The 15,856-nt window shown below is 38.0% G+C and overlaps 1 protein-coding gene across 14 annotated transcripts in view; it reads right to left on the bottom strand.

Annotated features, from left to right (window-relative positions):
• UNC79 (unc-79 homolog, NALCN channel complex subunit) overlaps positions 1–15,856 on the bottom strand; it is a 237,325-nt gene that overhangs the window by 35,565 nt on the left and 185,904 nt on the right. For all 14 annotated transcript variants that reach the window (XM_032405836.1, XM_032405840.1, XM_032405835.1 and 11 more), the window contains 2 exons: positions 12,543–12,611; positions 9,466–9,576 (listed from right to left, as the gene is read on the bottom strand). In XM_032405836.1, the coding sequence (XP_032261727.1) occupies positions 9,466–9,576; positions 12,543–12,611 (180 nt within the window). The remainder of the gene's footprint in view (positions 1–9,465; positions 9,577–12,542; positions 12,612–15,856) is intronic.

The raw sequence follows: 15,856 nt of genomic DNA, 5'->3' as shown, positions 1-15,856 counted from the left end.
TTATTTCCAAAAGAAAATGATTTATTTAGAGAAAAATATATATAGCTATTTTCAGGGTCTCGTATCCTCTCTAAAGAACCCACTTTTCAAATGTGCTGCTAAAGCATGCAGAAAAATAGAGAGATGGAGTATATTATGTACTACCCCCCATCTTTGTCAAATTGCAACATGTTGATTTAACATTTTTCACAATAAATAAAACATCCCAGAGGGGTGCCTGGGTGGCTCAGTTGGCTAAGCGTCTGACTCTTGGTTTCCACTCAGGTCATGATCTCAGGGTCGTGAGATCAAGCCCCACATCAGGCTCCACACTTTGGAGCCTGCTTAAGATTCTCTCCCTCTCTCTCCTTCTGCCCCTCCCTCCACAACTCATGTGCTTGCTATCTCAAAAAATAAAAAAATCACAGAAACAGTTGCAACCACCTATATGGTGCTGTCTTTTCTTTCTCCCTTCCTTGAAGTAGTCACTATTTTGAGCTTTCTATTACAGTATCATACTGTGCATCTCTTTCTGCAACTTATAATTTCTCACTACATTATATTTTTGAAATTAGTCCCTATTGATACATGTAGCTCTAGTTCTTTTAACTAAATGGCTTAATTATATTTTATTATATGAACACACTGGAATTCATTGATCTGTTCTCCTGTTAATAGAACATGGGATCATTTTCAATTTTGTAAGTTTTTTTTTATTGCCAACTACAACACACATGCAGAAAAGTACATAAGACACAAATGTGCAGATAAAATGGACTCGTATCGTCTGAACGCCAAGGTCAAAGAGCAAGCACATCGCAAGCACCTCAGAAGCCTGCTCTGTGCCCTTTCCTGATCATAACCAAGTAACCGGATCTACTTTCTTTTCTTTCTCCTCATTTTTACTCATGGTATACTGCCCTCTTGTATATCCAATGATCTTTGCGTGCTGAAAGTTTTATTAAAAAATTATTTCTAGGGGCGCCTGGGTGGCTCAGTCGTTAAGCGTCTGCCTTCGGCTCAGGTCATGATCCCAGAGTCCTGGGATCAAGCCCCGCATCGGGCTCCTAGCTCTGCGGGAAGCCTGCTTCTCCCTCTCCCGCTCCCCCTGCTTGTGTTCCCTCTCTCGCTGTATCTATCTCTGTCAAATGAATAAATAAAATCTTTAAAAAATAAATAAATAAATAAATAAATAAATAATTATTTCTAGAAATCATTCGAGGCTTGAAATGTTCTCTTCATCCAAAGAGCTCTCTGCTTTTTGCCAGCTTCCTGGAAGCACTAGCCTGGTCCAGGGTTACCTTAATAAACACACAAGCCTTGTAATATCTTATCTTGGGCCACCAGAGGGTGTGACACTGAGCTCAATTGGTGTGAGGACGATTTCATCTCTGGGTTATCTTTACTTTGTGGTCCTGTGCAGAATCAGACCGAGTCCCTGCTATTGAAAGGTCCTGGATTCTGACTCTTGTTCCCTTCCTGGATCTTCCAGAATTGCAACTCAGCCTCTCAGTCACATCTCTGCCCTTCTGTGCTCTCCCAGATCTTAGCCTGGTGATTCATCTATATCTGGTTAGCATTTTGATGCACTGAAGTTTGCAGAAAATATTCTGTTCGCTTCTTTTTTAACTTTTTAAGTGGGAAGATAGGTTCAAATGATCTAGCCCATTATTATCAGGAGAGAAGTCTAAAATTTTTATTAAAATTATACTAAATTTATAGGTTATTTTGTGAGAATTAACTGTCTTTATCATGCTGGATCCTCATCCACGAACATGAGGTCTGTCTCCATTTATTTAATGTTGTCGAATAAAACTTTCTGGTTATCTCCATAAAGTTCTTGCACATTTCTGTTAGATTTATTCTTTGTTGACACAATAAATGACATCTTTAAATACATTTAAAGTATATTTTGTAATCATTTTAGCCGAATATTAAAGGTGGAAGATTCCTGGGTATTCATTTGTAACCAGCATCCTTGCTGAGCTGTCTCACAACAGTTATAAAAAGATGTCTACATTTCTTCAGTTCATTTGTAATTACATCATCTATGGAAAGTGAGAGTTTTATTTTTCCTTTCCAATCCTTATACATTTGATTTCTTCTTCCTATCTTACTGAATTGAGGACCTACACCTGGACCATAATGAACAGAAGCAGTGATAATGGGCATTCTTGTCTTACTTAGTATTTTGAAGGGACCACATTGGCATTTCACCAGTAAGTATAACGTTTCCCAGAGGTTTCTGGTAGGCACCCTATAACAAGCTAAGTAAGTTCCCTGCTATTCCTAGTTTGACAAGAGTTATCACAAATGGATGTTGAGTTATATAGAATGCTTCTTTTGTATCTGAGATAATGACACACATTTTTCACCTTTATCCTGGTAACATGGTGACATAAATCCATGTTCTAATATTTAAACCATTCTTATATTTCAAGCAAATCCTCACTGGGCCATGAGGCTTTATTTTTTTGACACATTAATTTGCTATTATTCAACCTGAATATTTATACCTTTGGAGTAGAATTGGCCTGTAATTTTCCTTTCTCCCACTGCCCTTGTCTGGTTGGGATCAAGATTCTACTGGCCTCATAGAAGATGTTGGAAGCTCTCCCTTCTTTCGAGTCTCTATTAGTTTGCACAAAGTAGAGCTCACTCTGTTCCTTCAGTGTTTAATAGAAGTCATCTTTAAAACTGCAACAGTTACTCATTAGTGATTCCATTTTTTTAATCATTTAGGCCTAGCCATCTTTTTTTCCTGGTTGTCGTATGTTACATTTTTCTAGAAAATTGTCCCTATTGTCCAAGATTTCAGATTTACTAGCATATAGTTGTTCCTTTCAAATTCTCTAATATGTCTAGAGTTACATTCTCTTTTTCATTGCTCATATTCTTTATCTGGGCCTTTTCTCTGCTTCCCTTGATCAGTCTTGCCAAAGTTTTATCTATTTTATTAGTCTAACCCAAGAGCCCCCTTCTGGTTGTACTGATCCTCCACTGTAGCTATGTTTTCCATTTCATTAATTCTTGCTCTTATCTTTATTATTTCCTTCTTTTAAATCATCTTATAGTTACTCTGTTATGCTTATTTCAACTTGACTTGTTAGCTCATTTCATTTCTCTTTTTTTCCAACAGAAGTATTTAAGACTATACATTTTCTTCTAAATATCTCTGTGGCTATAGATCTCAAATTTTAGAATGTAGTATTTTCATATTTGTGTCGTTACAAATATTTTTCCAAATTCTCTTATCTCCTTTGATGTATGAATCATTTAAAAGTATATTTCAAATTTCCAAATATAGCAGGTCCCAGACACCATTAATCCATTAGTACCTTTGTATGAATTTGAGAAAGGATACATCCATACATATTAACACATACCTGCAAACCTGAGAAATGGCGTGCATTTCCAGGGCCCTGCACTCGGTAGGTCTGGCTGCATGTGTGTGTACGCCCTGTCACTCACTCACACACACCCTCGGCACCACACAGGTACACATTCTACACACAGCCCACCCCTGTAAAGGGACCGGTCAGAGTCAGAATCTGGCAGGGAGCCAGGACTTAGACATCTGACAAGAGGGGACAGTCCCCGGGGTGGTAGCTGGGACAGGGCCTAGCTGCCTACACGTGTGTGTGCCAGGAATGTGTGCACGTATGCTGTTCCCCGTGTGTTTAAGGCCCTTTCAGCTGGTGTGGCTTTATGTACAGGGTACCTATCCCAGCTATTCTAGGACTTAACCAGGAGGCCCCAAATCTCTACACCTGCCTCAATAGTCACATAAAATGTAGTATGTCTAAGATGTAAGTGGCGTCCCCCTAGATGTGGAGCCTTCTTTAGGTCACCCTTGAACACCTATATGTGGTTATGATTTTGTTATTGATTTATAATTTAACTGCATTGTGATTAAAGAACTTGGTCTCTTTGAAACAGATTCCCCAGTGTGTGTTAAGAATTTATTTGTGGACTGGGGCGCCTGGGTGGCTCAGTTGGTTGAGCGTCCAACTCTTGATTTCAGCTCAGGTCTTGATCTCAGGGTCATGAGTTTAAGTCCCGTGTTGGGCTCCACACTTGGTGTGGAGCCTACTTAAAAAAATAAAATAAAATAAAATAAAGTAAAATAAAATAAAGTAAAATTAAAATAAAATAAAAGACTTTATTTGTGGTCTATTACCTGTCCTATGTTTACAAATGTTATGTATATGCTTTTTCTTTTTCTTTTTTTTTTAAAGATTTTATTTATTTATTTGACAGAGAGAGACATAGCGAGAGAGGGACCTGAGCCGAAGGCAGATGCTTAACAACTAAGCCACCTAGGTGCCCCTGCTTTTTCTAAAATACATTCTCAAATTGGTGGATTCAAGATTCTTTATATGTCTATTGGATTCAATTTGCTCATTATATTGTTCAAATCTAGTAAGTCTTATTCATTTTTTATCTGCTTGATCTATTAATTACTGAAAGAGATGTGTCAAAATCTCCCATTATGAGTATGAATTTGGCAACTTCTCTTTGTAATTCTATTCATTTTTTGGTTTACATGTATTAAGGCTGTATTATTAACTGCACAAGTTTTAGAACTGTCACATTTTCCTAGTGAATTGTTCCTTTTATCAATACAGGGCAACCTTTTTTATAATAATACCTTTTAACTTAAATTCCGTTTACTGGTTTCAGCTTTATTTTAATTAGTATTTCCTGGTATATTTTTAAACTATTTTTCTTTCACACTTTCAACAGTGTCTTTAGATGTGTTTTAGACATATCTCTTATAAATAACACATAGCTGGATTTTAAAAATCAAATCCAAAAATTCCTGGGCCGTCTGGATGGCTCAGTCAGTTAAGCCTCTGACTCTTGGTTTCAGCTCAGGTTGTGGTCTCAGTGTCTTGAGATTGAGCCCTGAGACAGGCTCTGTGCTCAGCTTGGGATCTGCTTAAGACTCTCTCTCTCCCTCTGCCCCTCTCCCCCTGCCTCTCTCTCTAAAATAAATAAATCTTTTAAAAAAATTTCTTATATTCATTATGATTATTGGACTATTGGATTCATTTTTTTTCAAGATTTATATAATATGTTGAATGCTTTAACTCTAAACCCCAACTACACATACTCCTCTCATCTTGTAGTTATTCAGTATTTTAGCGTCATCTTGTTTGTGTATCCACCCAGTCATTATTTTAATTATTACTGCTTTATACTGTCAATGATCACTTAAGAGTTCTCTACTTGACCAATTTCTTAGAGCATCAGTCCTTCATACATTTCACTCCTTCTTGGTTCAGTTTTGTTCTTATTGTAATGTATCTTTTAGTACTTGTTTCAGTTGAGAATATATTAGAAAATTTCTTATTTTCCTAATAGTTGATTTATTTAGCCATCACTCATTTTTTTTAAGATTTTTTATTTATTTATTTGAGAGAGAGAAGTAGAGAGAGAGAGAACAGGAACAGGGAGAGGGCCAGACTCTCCGCCGAGCAGGGAGCCCGATGCGGGGCTCGATCCCAGGACCCCAGGATCATGACCTGAGCTGAAGGCAGATGCTTTTACCGACTGAGTCACCCAGGCGCCCCTAGCCATCACTCTTAAATCAGAGCTTAGCTGGTAGAGAATTCCAGGTAAACAGTTATTTTTTTCTTATAATTTTAAAGACATTTTTTTCCATTATCTTCTAGCTTCCACTGTGCTGTTGAAAAGTTTGTTGTCAGTCTATCTGTAGAATGTCTTTTCTCTTGGTTGCTCTTAAAATGTTTCATTTGTCTTGGCTATTCTGTCAAGCTGTACCTAGTCACACAGACTGTGACATGAGCAGGTAAAACATTAGTTTATTTGTAATACTCTTAGGGACCACTGTGCTCCCCGAATCAGAGCAATTACGGCTTTCAGCAATTCTACAATTTATAAAAAGTCTATTTTCCCTCTCTGAAACACTTACTAGGTAGATGCTCAATCTTCTCTTTATATTCTTCATCTCCATCTCTTTGCTGTATACCGCGCAAGTTCTTCTGATCCTCTTCCCATTTCACCAACTCCCTCTTCGGCTATGTCTTATTTGCTATTTAACCCGTCTGCTGAGTTCCTTATGCCTATTTCATCTGTAGAATTTCTGCTTTGTTCTCACCTACCTGTTCTTTTTTCCTTTCTTTTTAAAGTGACTAGATCTCTTCTCAGGTTTTCCTTCATCCTTTATATGCTTGTCATTTAAAGGTTGTTTTTATAGCCTTTATCACATAGTTCTAATATTGGAAATTCTTTTTTTTTAAAAGATTTTATTTATTTATTTCACAGAGAGAGACACAGCGAGAGAGGGAACAAAAGCAGGGAGAAGGGAGCCTGATGTGGGGCTCAATCCCAGGACCCTGGGATCATGACCTGAGCTGAAGGCAGATGCTTAACGACTGAGCCACCCAGGCACCCCTAATACTGGAAATTCTTATGGGGAATAATCTTGCTGCTTTTGGACTCTGCTGCTCTACCTCATGGTGGATTACTTCTTTACATGCTTTGTAATTTTAGTTTGTAAACCCATGTTCATCAGGATTGTAATTCTGGAAATTCTATTGGGCCTAGATTGAAGTCCTACCCATCCAGAGAGGTTTGAGGATTGATCTTGAGCTTACTTCTACCAAACACTCCAATGCTATTACCTGCTCTGTATCAATGTTACTTGACTTTTCGTTCTGGGGACTCACAGAGCATGTAGGTATTTTAAATTCACACTCCAAATATGTTCAAAGATAGGCTCATGTTTACTAATTCTCAAGGGAAACTATAACTCTTTCTCAGTTCCTAGGCTCATATCCCATTCTTTTTCACCTCTACATAAGAATATATTCTTTCCAAATCACCCTTTTACTAAATGTATAGGCTTTCAATGGTTCTGACTTTCTGCTGGGGATGACTCAGAGTCAACTCCAAGCCTGAAACAGTCCCAAGACCTTCTCTGTGTGGGATTTAAAACACAAGTCACTAATGATAATTGGTACAGCCACTGTGGAAAAGAGTATGGAGCTTCCTCTAAAAATTAAAAACATAAATACCATATGATCCAGTAATTCCACTATTGGGTATTTACCCAAAGAAAATGAAAACATTAATTCAAAAAAAGATATATGTACCCTTATATTTACTGCAGTATTATCTACACTAGGCAAGTGTCCACTGATAGATGAGCGGATAAAGAAGATGTGTGTGTACACACACACACACACACAGGAATATTACTTAGCCATGAAAAAGAATGAACTCTTGCCATTTGAGACAACACAGATAGACCTACAGAGTATTAGGCTAAGTGAAATATGTCAGACAGAGAAAGAAAGTGCACATAATTTCACTTATATGTGGAATCTGAAAAACAAAACAATCAAAAAACAGACTCTTAAACATAGAGAACAAACTGGTGGTTGCCAGAGGGGAAAAGGGTGAGGGGATGCATGAAACAGATAAAGGGGATTAAAAGATACAAACTTCCAGTTATAAAAATAAATAATTCATGGAGATGAAAAGTACAGCATTGGGAATATAGTCAATAATACTGTAATAATGTTGTATGATGACAGATATATTTATTGTGGTGAGCATTAAGTAATCTATAGAATTGTTGAATCAATGCAGTGTACACCTGAAATTAACATAACATTGTATGTTGACTACACATCAACTAAAAATAAATAAATAAAATAAAATAAAATTAGATATATGCAAATCTAAAAAACAAAACTCGAGCCACAAAGCTCCTAAGACAAGTAACTCCCCTACCTCAGGACTGCTACAACAATATCAGCTTATATGCTTACCACTCTGGTTCTCAATTTCTTCTCCAATTTTGCCCCTTTTATTTTTACAAAATTACCTAAACAGTTAAAATCATGTTCATTACATTTTGTCCAACACTTCTATTGTTTTAAGTGGGACAATTTTCAATTATCTAGACTGCCAGATTGCCAGGAAGAGAAGTCTCCAAAGCCCTTACCTTTCCATGCCTTTTCTCTTGATTAAATAAGGGAGAAGGTTCAATAAGACAGTGCTCTTTCTTAAACTATTTCCAAAAGCTTCCCATTACCCATGAAGAAAGTGGGAACACCCTAAGACTGAAGCTTTCTACAAGAAATAGTCATTTTGAGTTGGACACCTGGAAATGGGTACATGACAACAGAAGTGGGAGGCCACTAAAGTGACGACTGGTTAGGAGGGCATTTAATGTATAATGAATGTTCAAAACTAGGAATATCCTGACTTCAAAATAATGGAAGGTCCTCTGTAATCAATCTCTATAGTGCACAGCACTGAAAGCACAAACTCATTACGGTTCTTCCTCTTAAAAAATGTATAATTTAAACAAACCAAGCATAAAGAAAATTAAGAAATAAAATGACTTCTTTTCATTGTATTTGTATATCTTTTCATTGTCTCTGGTACTGTGCCCTACCAGAGGATCTATTGTTTTAAGTGACAAAAAAAAAAAAAGGAGTAAGTTATTTTTCAGGAAGGATTTGAAAGAAGAAAAAAATGCTGATTATTTGGATAGTTAGAAAACATATTGTTCCAGGCAGAGTAGTAGTTTATAATCAGAAAGACTAAAGAGAAGATTATCATGGAACACTTAACATGGCAGAATGGACACAAGATGGTAAGAAAAAAGACAAGATTATTTTAAATATATAGAAAACCTTGATATAAAATTAATTTTTTTTAATGGGGAAAATAAAAGGCTTATAGAAATGGACAACATGAATAAAGGAATATTCTGAATGTTCAAGAAGGAACAACAGAAACAGACCCCATCGAAAATAAACTTGGAACATTTGGAAATTGGAAGAGTTAACATTGCACATTGTTCTTAAGGACAGAGATGCTCCCAGTTGGCCCTGCCTTTCCGTTAGAATAGCGTCCCCCAGCTCCAACGAGGCTGTGTGCGCCCTGGGCAAGCAGTATTTTTCCCACTTCCTCAGTAGTGGGCCAGGGGAGACTAAACATAACGCAATACAGAAACCATTTTGAAGGCAAGATGACAAAAGATGAGATTACACTCTCAGAGGCCAAGAACCCAGAACTGGGGAGACAGACAAGTGATGAGAATTAAGGAGCACTCTACGGGATTTTATAAATGACAAGCTGATATTTTTCTACTTTGGGTATAAAAATGACATGCTGTGATGGCTTGCCCACTAATCACGGGATGGTGAACTTGAAAAGGACCTTAAGAGGTCATTTAGACCACTGGCTCATTTCATTTACAATACCTCTTCTCTTCTAAACCATATGACCCTCATTTCTCCAAATGTGTATATTTAAGATACAGTTTATATATATATATTTTTGCATAAAGTGTTTCCTCCCAATGATACTTATTTGACCTCAGTAGAACTGCTCATGTTTAACTATACTGAAGCAACTAACCTAACAAGCATTGACACTGGTTAGAAAGAATGTTCCTGCCAGTCTTCAGTTTCCTGGGAACAAACACGGAGGCAAACTTACCTTCGTGAAAGCTCGGTAACACAGACCACACACCTCCACCAGGTAGGCCAGAGTAAAGACGGCGTTCTGAATTACAAAGCTGAGCAGTTTTGAAAATGGCTCCAACAGACTCTGCAATGAGATCGGGACCAAATAAAATCAATTGCTGATTCTTTCATTAAAAAAGAAAAAGTCTTAAAGTCTTCTGATACTTTAACTAATGGGATCCTTCCTTTATTTAAAATCTGGTGCCAGGTGGCTACTAGAGCAACTCTGTTGGTCTAACGAGAACAGAACTGGACCTTCAATCAATGCCATAAAGAGCATGATTTAATCATCTTATTGCTCCAAAAAAAATCCATTTTTCCAAGTGGCATCATTTATAAATCTTATCAACTCCGATCCTATCCTCATGTCCACTCCCAGCAATCAAGGCCCAATGAGGTTTGGATGAGGATTTTCCATTCTATTTCTCAGAATCTGTAGGCATCTATGGGCTCATCCATCCAGCTCCTTTGAAACCTGACATCTCAGTTAAATAGCACAAACCACCCTGCATGTAAGTACAAAGCACTATTAGCTTAGATAAAACTCATCACGACCCAGCTTCCTGCCAGTGTTTATCAGGAAGGCACAGTTTTGGTTTCTCTATCTGAATCCCACCCAGAAAGGGTCAGTTTTAGATCCATCTGCTCTCTGAAGTCATTTAGAAACATTTATTGAGCACCTACTAAGTATCAGGCAGAGTTGGGTGCTTTTATATAGTTTATCTTGTTGAAATTTCTTATAACAATCCTGGAGAGACAGTATGTTATAATAGTTAATGACACAAGCTATAGAATCTCACATAATTATTTACAAAACTCCAGCACTCTGTGACCTGGAATAAATGATTTAACCTCTCTGGAGGTAAAATAGGGATAATCAGGGCCTCCACCTCATTCGTGTTGCTATGAGAAATTGGGGAGGTAATGTAGATAAAGGGCTTGGCAGCAGTGAGCCCTAGGTCACTGTTTGCTGTGACCTGCTTCAGAACTCTGGAGCTCTTGGTGTCCCTATTCTGCAGCTGAGGCTTAAGTAGGCAAGGAGCTTGCCTAAGGCCATACAGCTATTGAATGGAATTCAAATCCAAATTCCAGGGCAGTTTTCCAGAGGCAGGACTGCTCTTTAGGGAAGACAGAATTCTAACTGGGCTCCAAAAGATTTCCACACCATGATTTCCACTACTTCTCAACCTCCATAGTCCTAATGGTCTGGATTATAAAAGCAAACATGCTCAATGTGCAAAGGTAGGATCTGCAGGAAAGTACAGATGAGGAAATAAAAGTCCATCATCCCACCACCTCGTGGTAACATTTTACGTATCTCCCTTCCTGCTGCACTCCAGTTTACTTGGTTGAAATCTTACACATACACAATCCTACATTTTGTTAATTTCATTTTGTTAACACAATAACATAAGAAATTTCCAATGCTATTTAATTCTTCATAATCATCCATTTTAATGGCCAAAATGTCACATTTTATTATAAATAACATCCCAATAAATGTTTTGTGTGAAATTTACATTTTCATTTTCTTCTTTAGAAGAGATCCCAGAAAAGGAATGATTCAAAGGATATGAAAATTTTTGAGATCCTTTTTCCTTATTGATACAAAAATAAATCTGTTACATGTTAGTTGCGCCTGAGGATAAGAATTCTGTCCTTTATTTTTCTATTCCCCACAGAAACCTGTGTAGTGCTTTCCATATAGAAAATCTTAAAGGAACCCTTTGAAATAGTACTGCTGATTCAGTATTCTTTGCTCTATATAAACGTTGTTGACTTGAAATACTGATGATGGATGAATGGTGACAGGACTATAGCTCCAGTTGATACATAATGCATCTTTATTCATCAAAAAAAGGAACCTGAATTCAAACCTATATAGAAACTTGTTCTTTTACCCAGCAAAGCAGCACAGAGATGGGGCAATAAGGCACAACAGAAAAATCAAGGAACTTGGAATCAAAGAATCTAGGTTCAAGTCTCAAACCTTCCACTAACCAGCTATGTAACCTTGGCCAAGACAATTCATCTCTCTGAGCCTATTTCCTCAGCTTTAAATGATCAGATTTGACCAAATGATCTCTTTGCAACTTTCCTGCATAAACTATTAGTTTATGAAAGCACAGTCAAGGTATAAAGTTACCGGGTATGTGGCTTCTTGGTATTTAACTAGTAGTTACGAGCCCTTGCTATACGAACTATTGCATCATTGTATATAATGCAGCCCAGGAATACAAAGGTGAATGAGACACAGTGCTGGACTTCAGGAAGCTCAGAGTCTCACTGGGGAGACTTTCATACAATTTAAGTGTTACTACAGAGAGCTCTATCAAGTATTGTGGGATCTGATATAGAAGAAAGTTGCTACGGAGAATTACAATTCACTTTTTTAATTTAAATGGGATTCAGATTCTCATCTTGAAGAATGAGAAGGAGTTCACCTCACCAACAAGAGCATAAAGCATTTCAGGCAGAGGAAATGGCCGAAGCCAAGGCAAGGAAGTATGAAATTAAATAAGATTATAAACATAAAGAAGTTAGCATAATGCCTGCCATATGGTAAGTGCTCAACAAACAGCGGTTGTTGTTTCGATGATAATGATGATGATTCTGGAAGTAGGCAGGAGGCATGGGGGATGGGACAAGTAGCCAAAGCTGAAATTAGAAAGGTAGGCTGGCAAATTAATGAAGTACCTTCTTGTATGCCACATTAAGGAATTTGGACACTCTCCTAAAAGAAATGAGAGGTGATCAAAGATGTTTAAGTAAGGAACCAGGGCAGTAAGGTCTGTGTTTGGAAGGATCACCTAGATCATAGTGTAGAGGACGGACTGGTGGTGGCCATGCCCAGGACAAAGAGGGCCAATTGTAAAAAACGATTTTGTGACGTATTAGAACTCTTCATACTAGAAACTTTCACCATGTTTGAAAGTGAAACATTCAGTACACAATTAACTATTTCTTCAGCATTACTACATGCCTGTCTTTTTAGATTACAAAATAACCGAATAACCAATGGGTTGTTTTTCTGGAACATACAATACATACCCTTGTGGCATTGGTAGAGGGTATCTTCAAGAGGCAAATCATAATTCTCAAACTGGAATCTAAAGAACACTGTGAACAAATATGAAAAAAATAAAAGTCAGTACCCTTCTTAATGTATCTTTTGCTTCATGTATTTTTTTTTTTAAAGATTTTATTTATTTGACAGAGGGAGACACAGCGAGAGAGGGAACACAAGCAGAGGGAGTGGGAGAGGGAGAAGCAGGCTTCCCACTGAGCAGGGAGCCCGATGCGGGGCTCGATCCCAGGACCCTGGGATCATGACCTGAGCCGAAGGCAGACGCTTAACCGACTGAGCCACCCAGGCACCCCGCTTCATGTATTTTTTATAAGCATTTATTTTGGGGGGAAAAAATCTCAAATATAGCTGCCTCCTTAGTTTTCTATGCCATATATTCATGTTGAAAAAAATCATTCTCAGGTTTAAAAAACTTAAGCTATTAATTAAATAATATTAAACAACTAAATAGTTAAACGTAGCTCCTAAACTATTTCTCAGATATATTCTTTTTTTTTTTTTTAAAGATTTTATTTATTTGACAGAGAGAGACACAGCGAGAGCAGGAACACAAGCAAGGGGAGTGGGAGAGGGAGAAGCAGGCTTCCCGCTGAGCAGGGAGCCTGATGTGGGACTCGATCCCGGAACCCCGGGATCATGACCTGAGCCGAAGGCAGACGCTTAACGACTGAGCCACCCAGGCGCCCTCTCAGATATATTCTTAAAATTAAATCAGACAGAGAGTTGGATAAAGAATTGAATGGATGGATGCATGGATGATGGATGGATGGATGGATGGATGATGGATAGATGGATGAATGGACAGACAGACTGACAGATAGATGGGGAGGTAGATATCAAATGTGTTCAACTCTAAAGAGGTACACTAATTTGTCAAAGGCCATGTTGGGAAAAAAACAAAACAAAACTACTCAGATCTATTTAAAACCATCAGGCTTATTAGTCCAAATAAGAACCAGTTTCATCTGCCCTGCCTTTGCTACTGAAAGACATGACAAACACCTGTGAAAAAACAGTAAAATTTCTACAAGAAAAAAAGTATGCCTCCCCAATCTGTTAGAGTTGTATTTTGGCAAGATTCTACATCAAATGTACTTTTTAAATTGAGTTTACTGGTTGGGGGGGATGTTACAACAAAAATAAGCATTATTATTTAACATTGTAAACATATCACAATAGTAGGTTATAGTTCAATCCCTGCAGCTGTGTACCATACTAACTTTTGAAGATTACAAATTAAGCCAGTGGTCCTCCAAGTAGAACCCCTGAACTGGCACCTTGAATTACTTAGAAATCTGTCAGAATGCAAATCCTCAGGCTGTACCTCCAATGAATCAGAAACTCTCAGTATCAGGTCCAAAAATCTGCTTTTAGCAAGTCCCGCAGGAACACTGATCCACCCTGAAGTCTGAGAGCCACTTCTCTAAACTGATGAGAACAAACTACAGAAGGTTTTTCAACGGTTTAATGTTTTCCCCAGATAATAAAAACAAAGCAGAAGATGATCAGAGGCAGTGCCCAGATCTGATCTAGCAGGGCAAGTTCTTACATAAATTCTGAAAGCGTTTTACAGGTACCTTCTAAGCGAACTACTGGTCTATTTAATCTGCTCAATACCCACCAGAGTTCACGTGACATTTACATTACTTTAAACCAGGGGCTGAGACTGGTTGTTCGTCAGGTCCCCATGGCGTTTTAAAAATCAGGAAGTATCATCTTCAAAACCACGGGAAGACCAACACTAGTAGGCCTGCATTCCCACACAATTGGCCAGTGTGCTGTAGCAGCTAGAGTCGTTAGAAGGGAGTGGTGCTTTCCATTTCTCAAGGGTCTCTGTCCTCTCTATTATCTTAAATCACTCCACTCATTAACCTTACAGTCAGGGTCCCTATGGGCAGGGCTGATCATCACAAATTAGGCTTACCAGTTGTTTGCAGGTAGCAAGAGTTCCAACTGGTTAAATATTTTGCTTCTAGCATCCATTTACAAGCATTTGAATTTGCCATGCCTGAGCCACCCCTTCTCTTCAAGTGTATGGCGTTAAGCAATGAATAGCCCTGAATGGGGAGGTTTTATGGGGCCATGTGAAAATGCATCACTTGATCTCCTACATGTGCATGTACAGTATCTATATACATACATGGTTTCCAAGTACAATGCTAAACCTCTTTGTTTGGGTTTATTCAGCGACTCCAGATTTGTGAGCAGACAGGATCATGGGATGTGAGAGATGGTAAAGATCTCAGTATTCCCGCTTCTTGTGGGAACTTTAAACTCCAAGAAAACAGAATACACCAAGCTAAGGGTCCCTGAATTATCCTTACAGACCTCATTTTGGGGTCATATATTCCAAATCTGCTAATTTGAAAAAGGGCATTATCAGGGGTGGTTCGTCTTTATAAAACATTTTTCATACATGTAATACTCATTTCAGAAATGGTGCTGCCAACATGTAACTTCACTCGTCAGATCAACAAGTGATTGGTTTTCTTGTGAGCTGAATATTTCTGCAATTTGCATAAAGCACAAAAAGCTTGTGAAGCAAATGACGTTCAGAGACATAGAAATGGCCACTACCAGCCACCTCCTTTCTGCCTTCTACTAGACTGAATGCCTTCAGTTCACCCCTGCTTTAGAAGGACTGTAGAAGTCTGTTAGTGGAAAAGATACTGGACCGGGAGTCAAGAGACTGGAGTTCTAATCCTCACACTGCCATCACCTCTCTGAATTTGCAGTCCGCCATCTGGAAAATGGGGGCATTGGAAAGGGATGGTTTTTATAGGTCTCTTCCAGCTTTTACAGCATAGAGTTCTGCTTCTGCATTTAATGGGCTCGTATTGAAAATGTTCCTTAGGTTACCAGATTCACAGCTAGGTAATTTGTGTGTATTCTTGGAGGATGGTATGGTGGATACAGGGAGGGGGCGGTGGTGGTGATGGTAAAGCAGCCAAACAGAAATATAGTATCGTCTTGGTTTTGCAAATACTTTATTCACAAACACATAAACAATCATTTCCCTTTAGACAGTTCTCTGAAACTTAGCTTTACATTGTATGTCTAGTTTCCTTTTAGACAAAACTATGTATTTATTTACTTACACATTTATTGAGAAAAAATTCTATATAAACATAATCTAATATCTTTCTAATTTTTAAAAATCAACTGGAAACAGGAAATCACTATCAAAATACCTACTGCATACTGCCCTAAGTTTGTAACATTTGGAGAGCACAACCTACATTATACTCTGCACTTGGTGCCTAACACAGATTCTGTA

The sequence above is a fragment of the Phoca vitulina genome, unplaced genomic scaffold, assembly GCF_004348235.1.
Source record: "Phoca vitulina isolate PV1807 unplaced genomic scaffold, GSC_HSeal_1.0 scaffold7, whole genome shotgun sequence".
Classification (NCBI taxonomy): domain Eukaryota; kingdom Metazoa; phylum Chordata; class Mammalia; order Carnivora; family Phocidae; genus Phoca; species Phoca vitulina.
The sequence above is the reverse complement of the archived record's forward strand: the minus strand, read 5'-3'. Positions and strand labels throughout refer to the sequence as shown.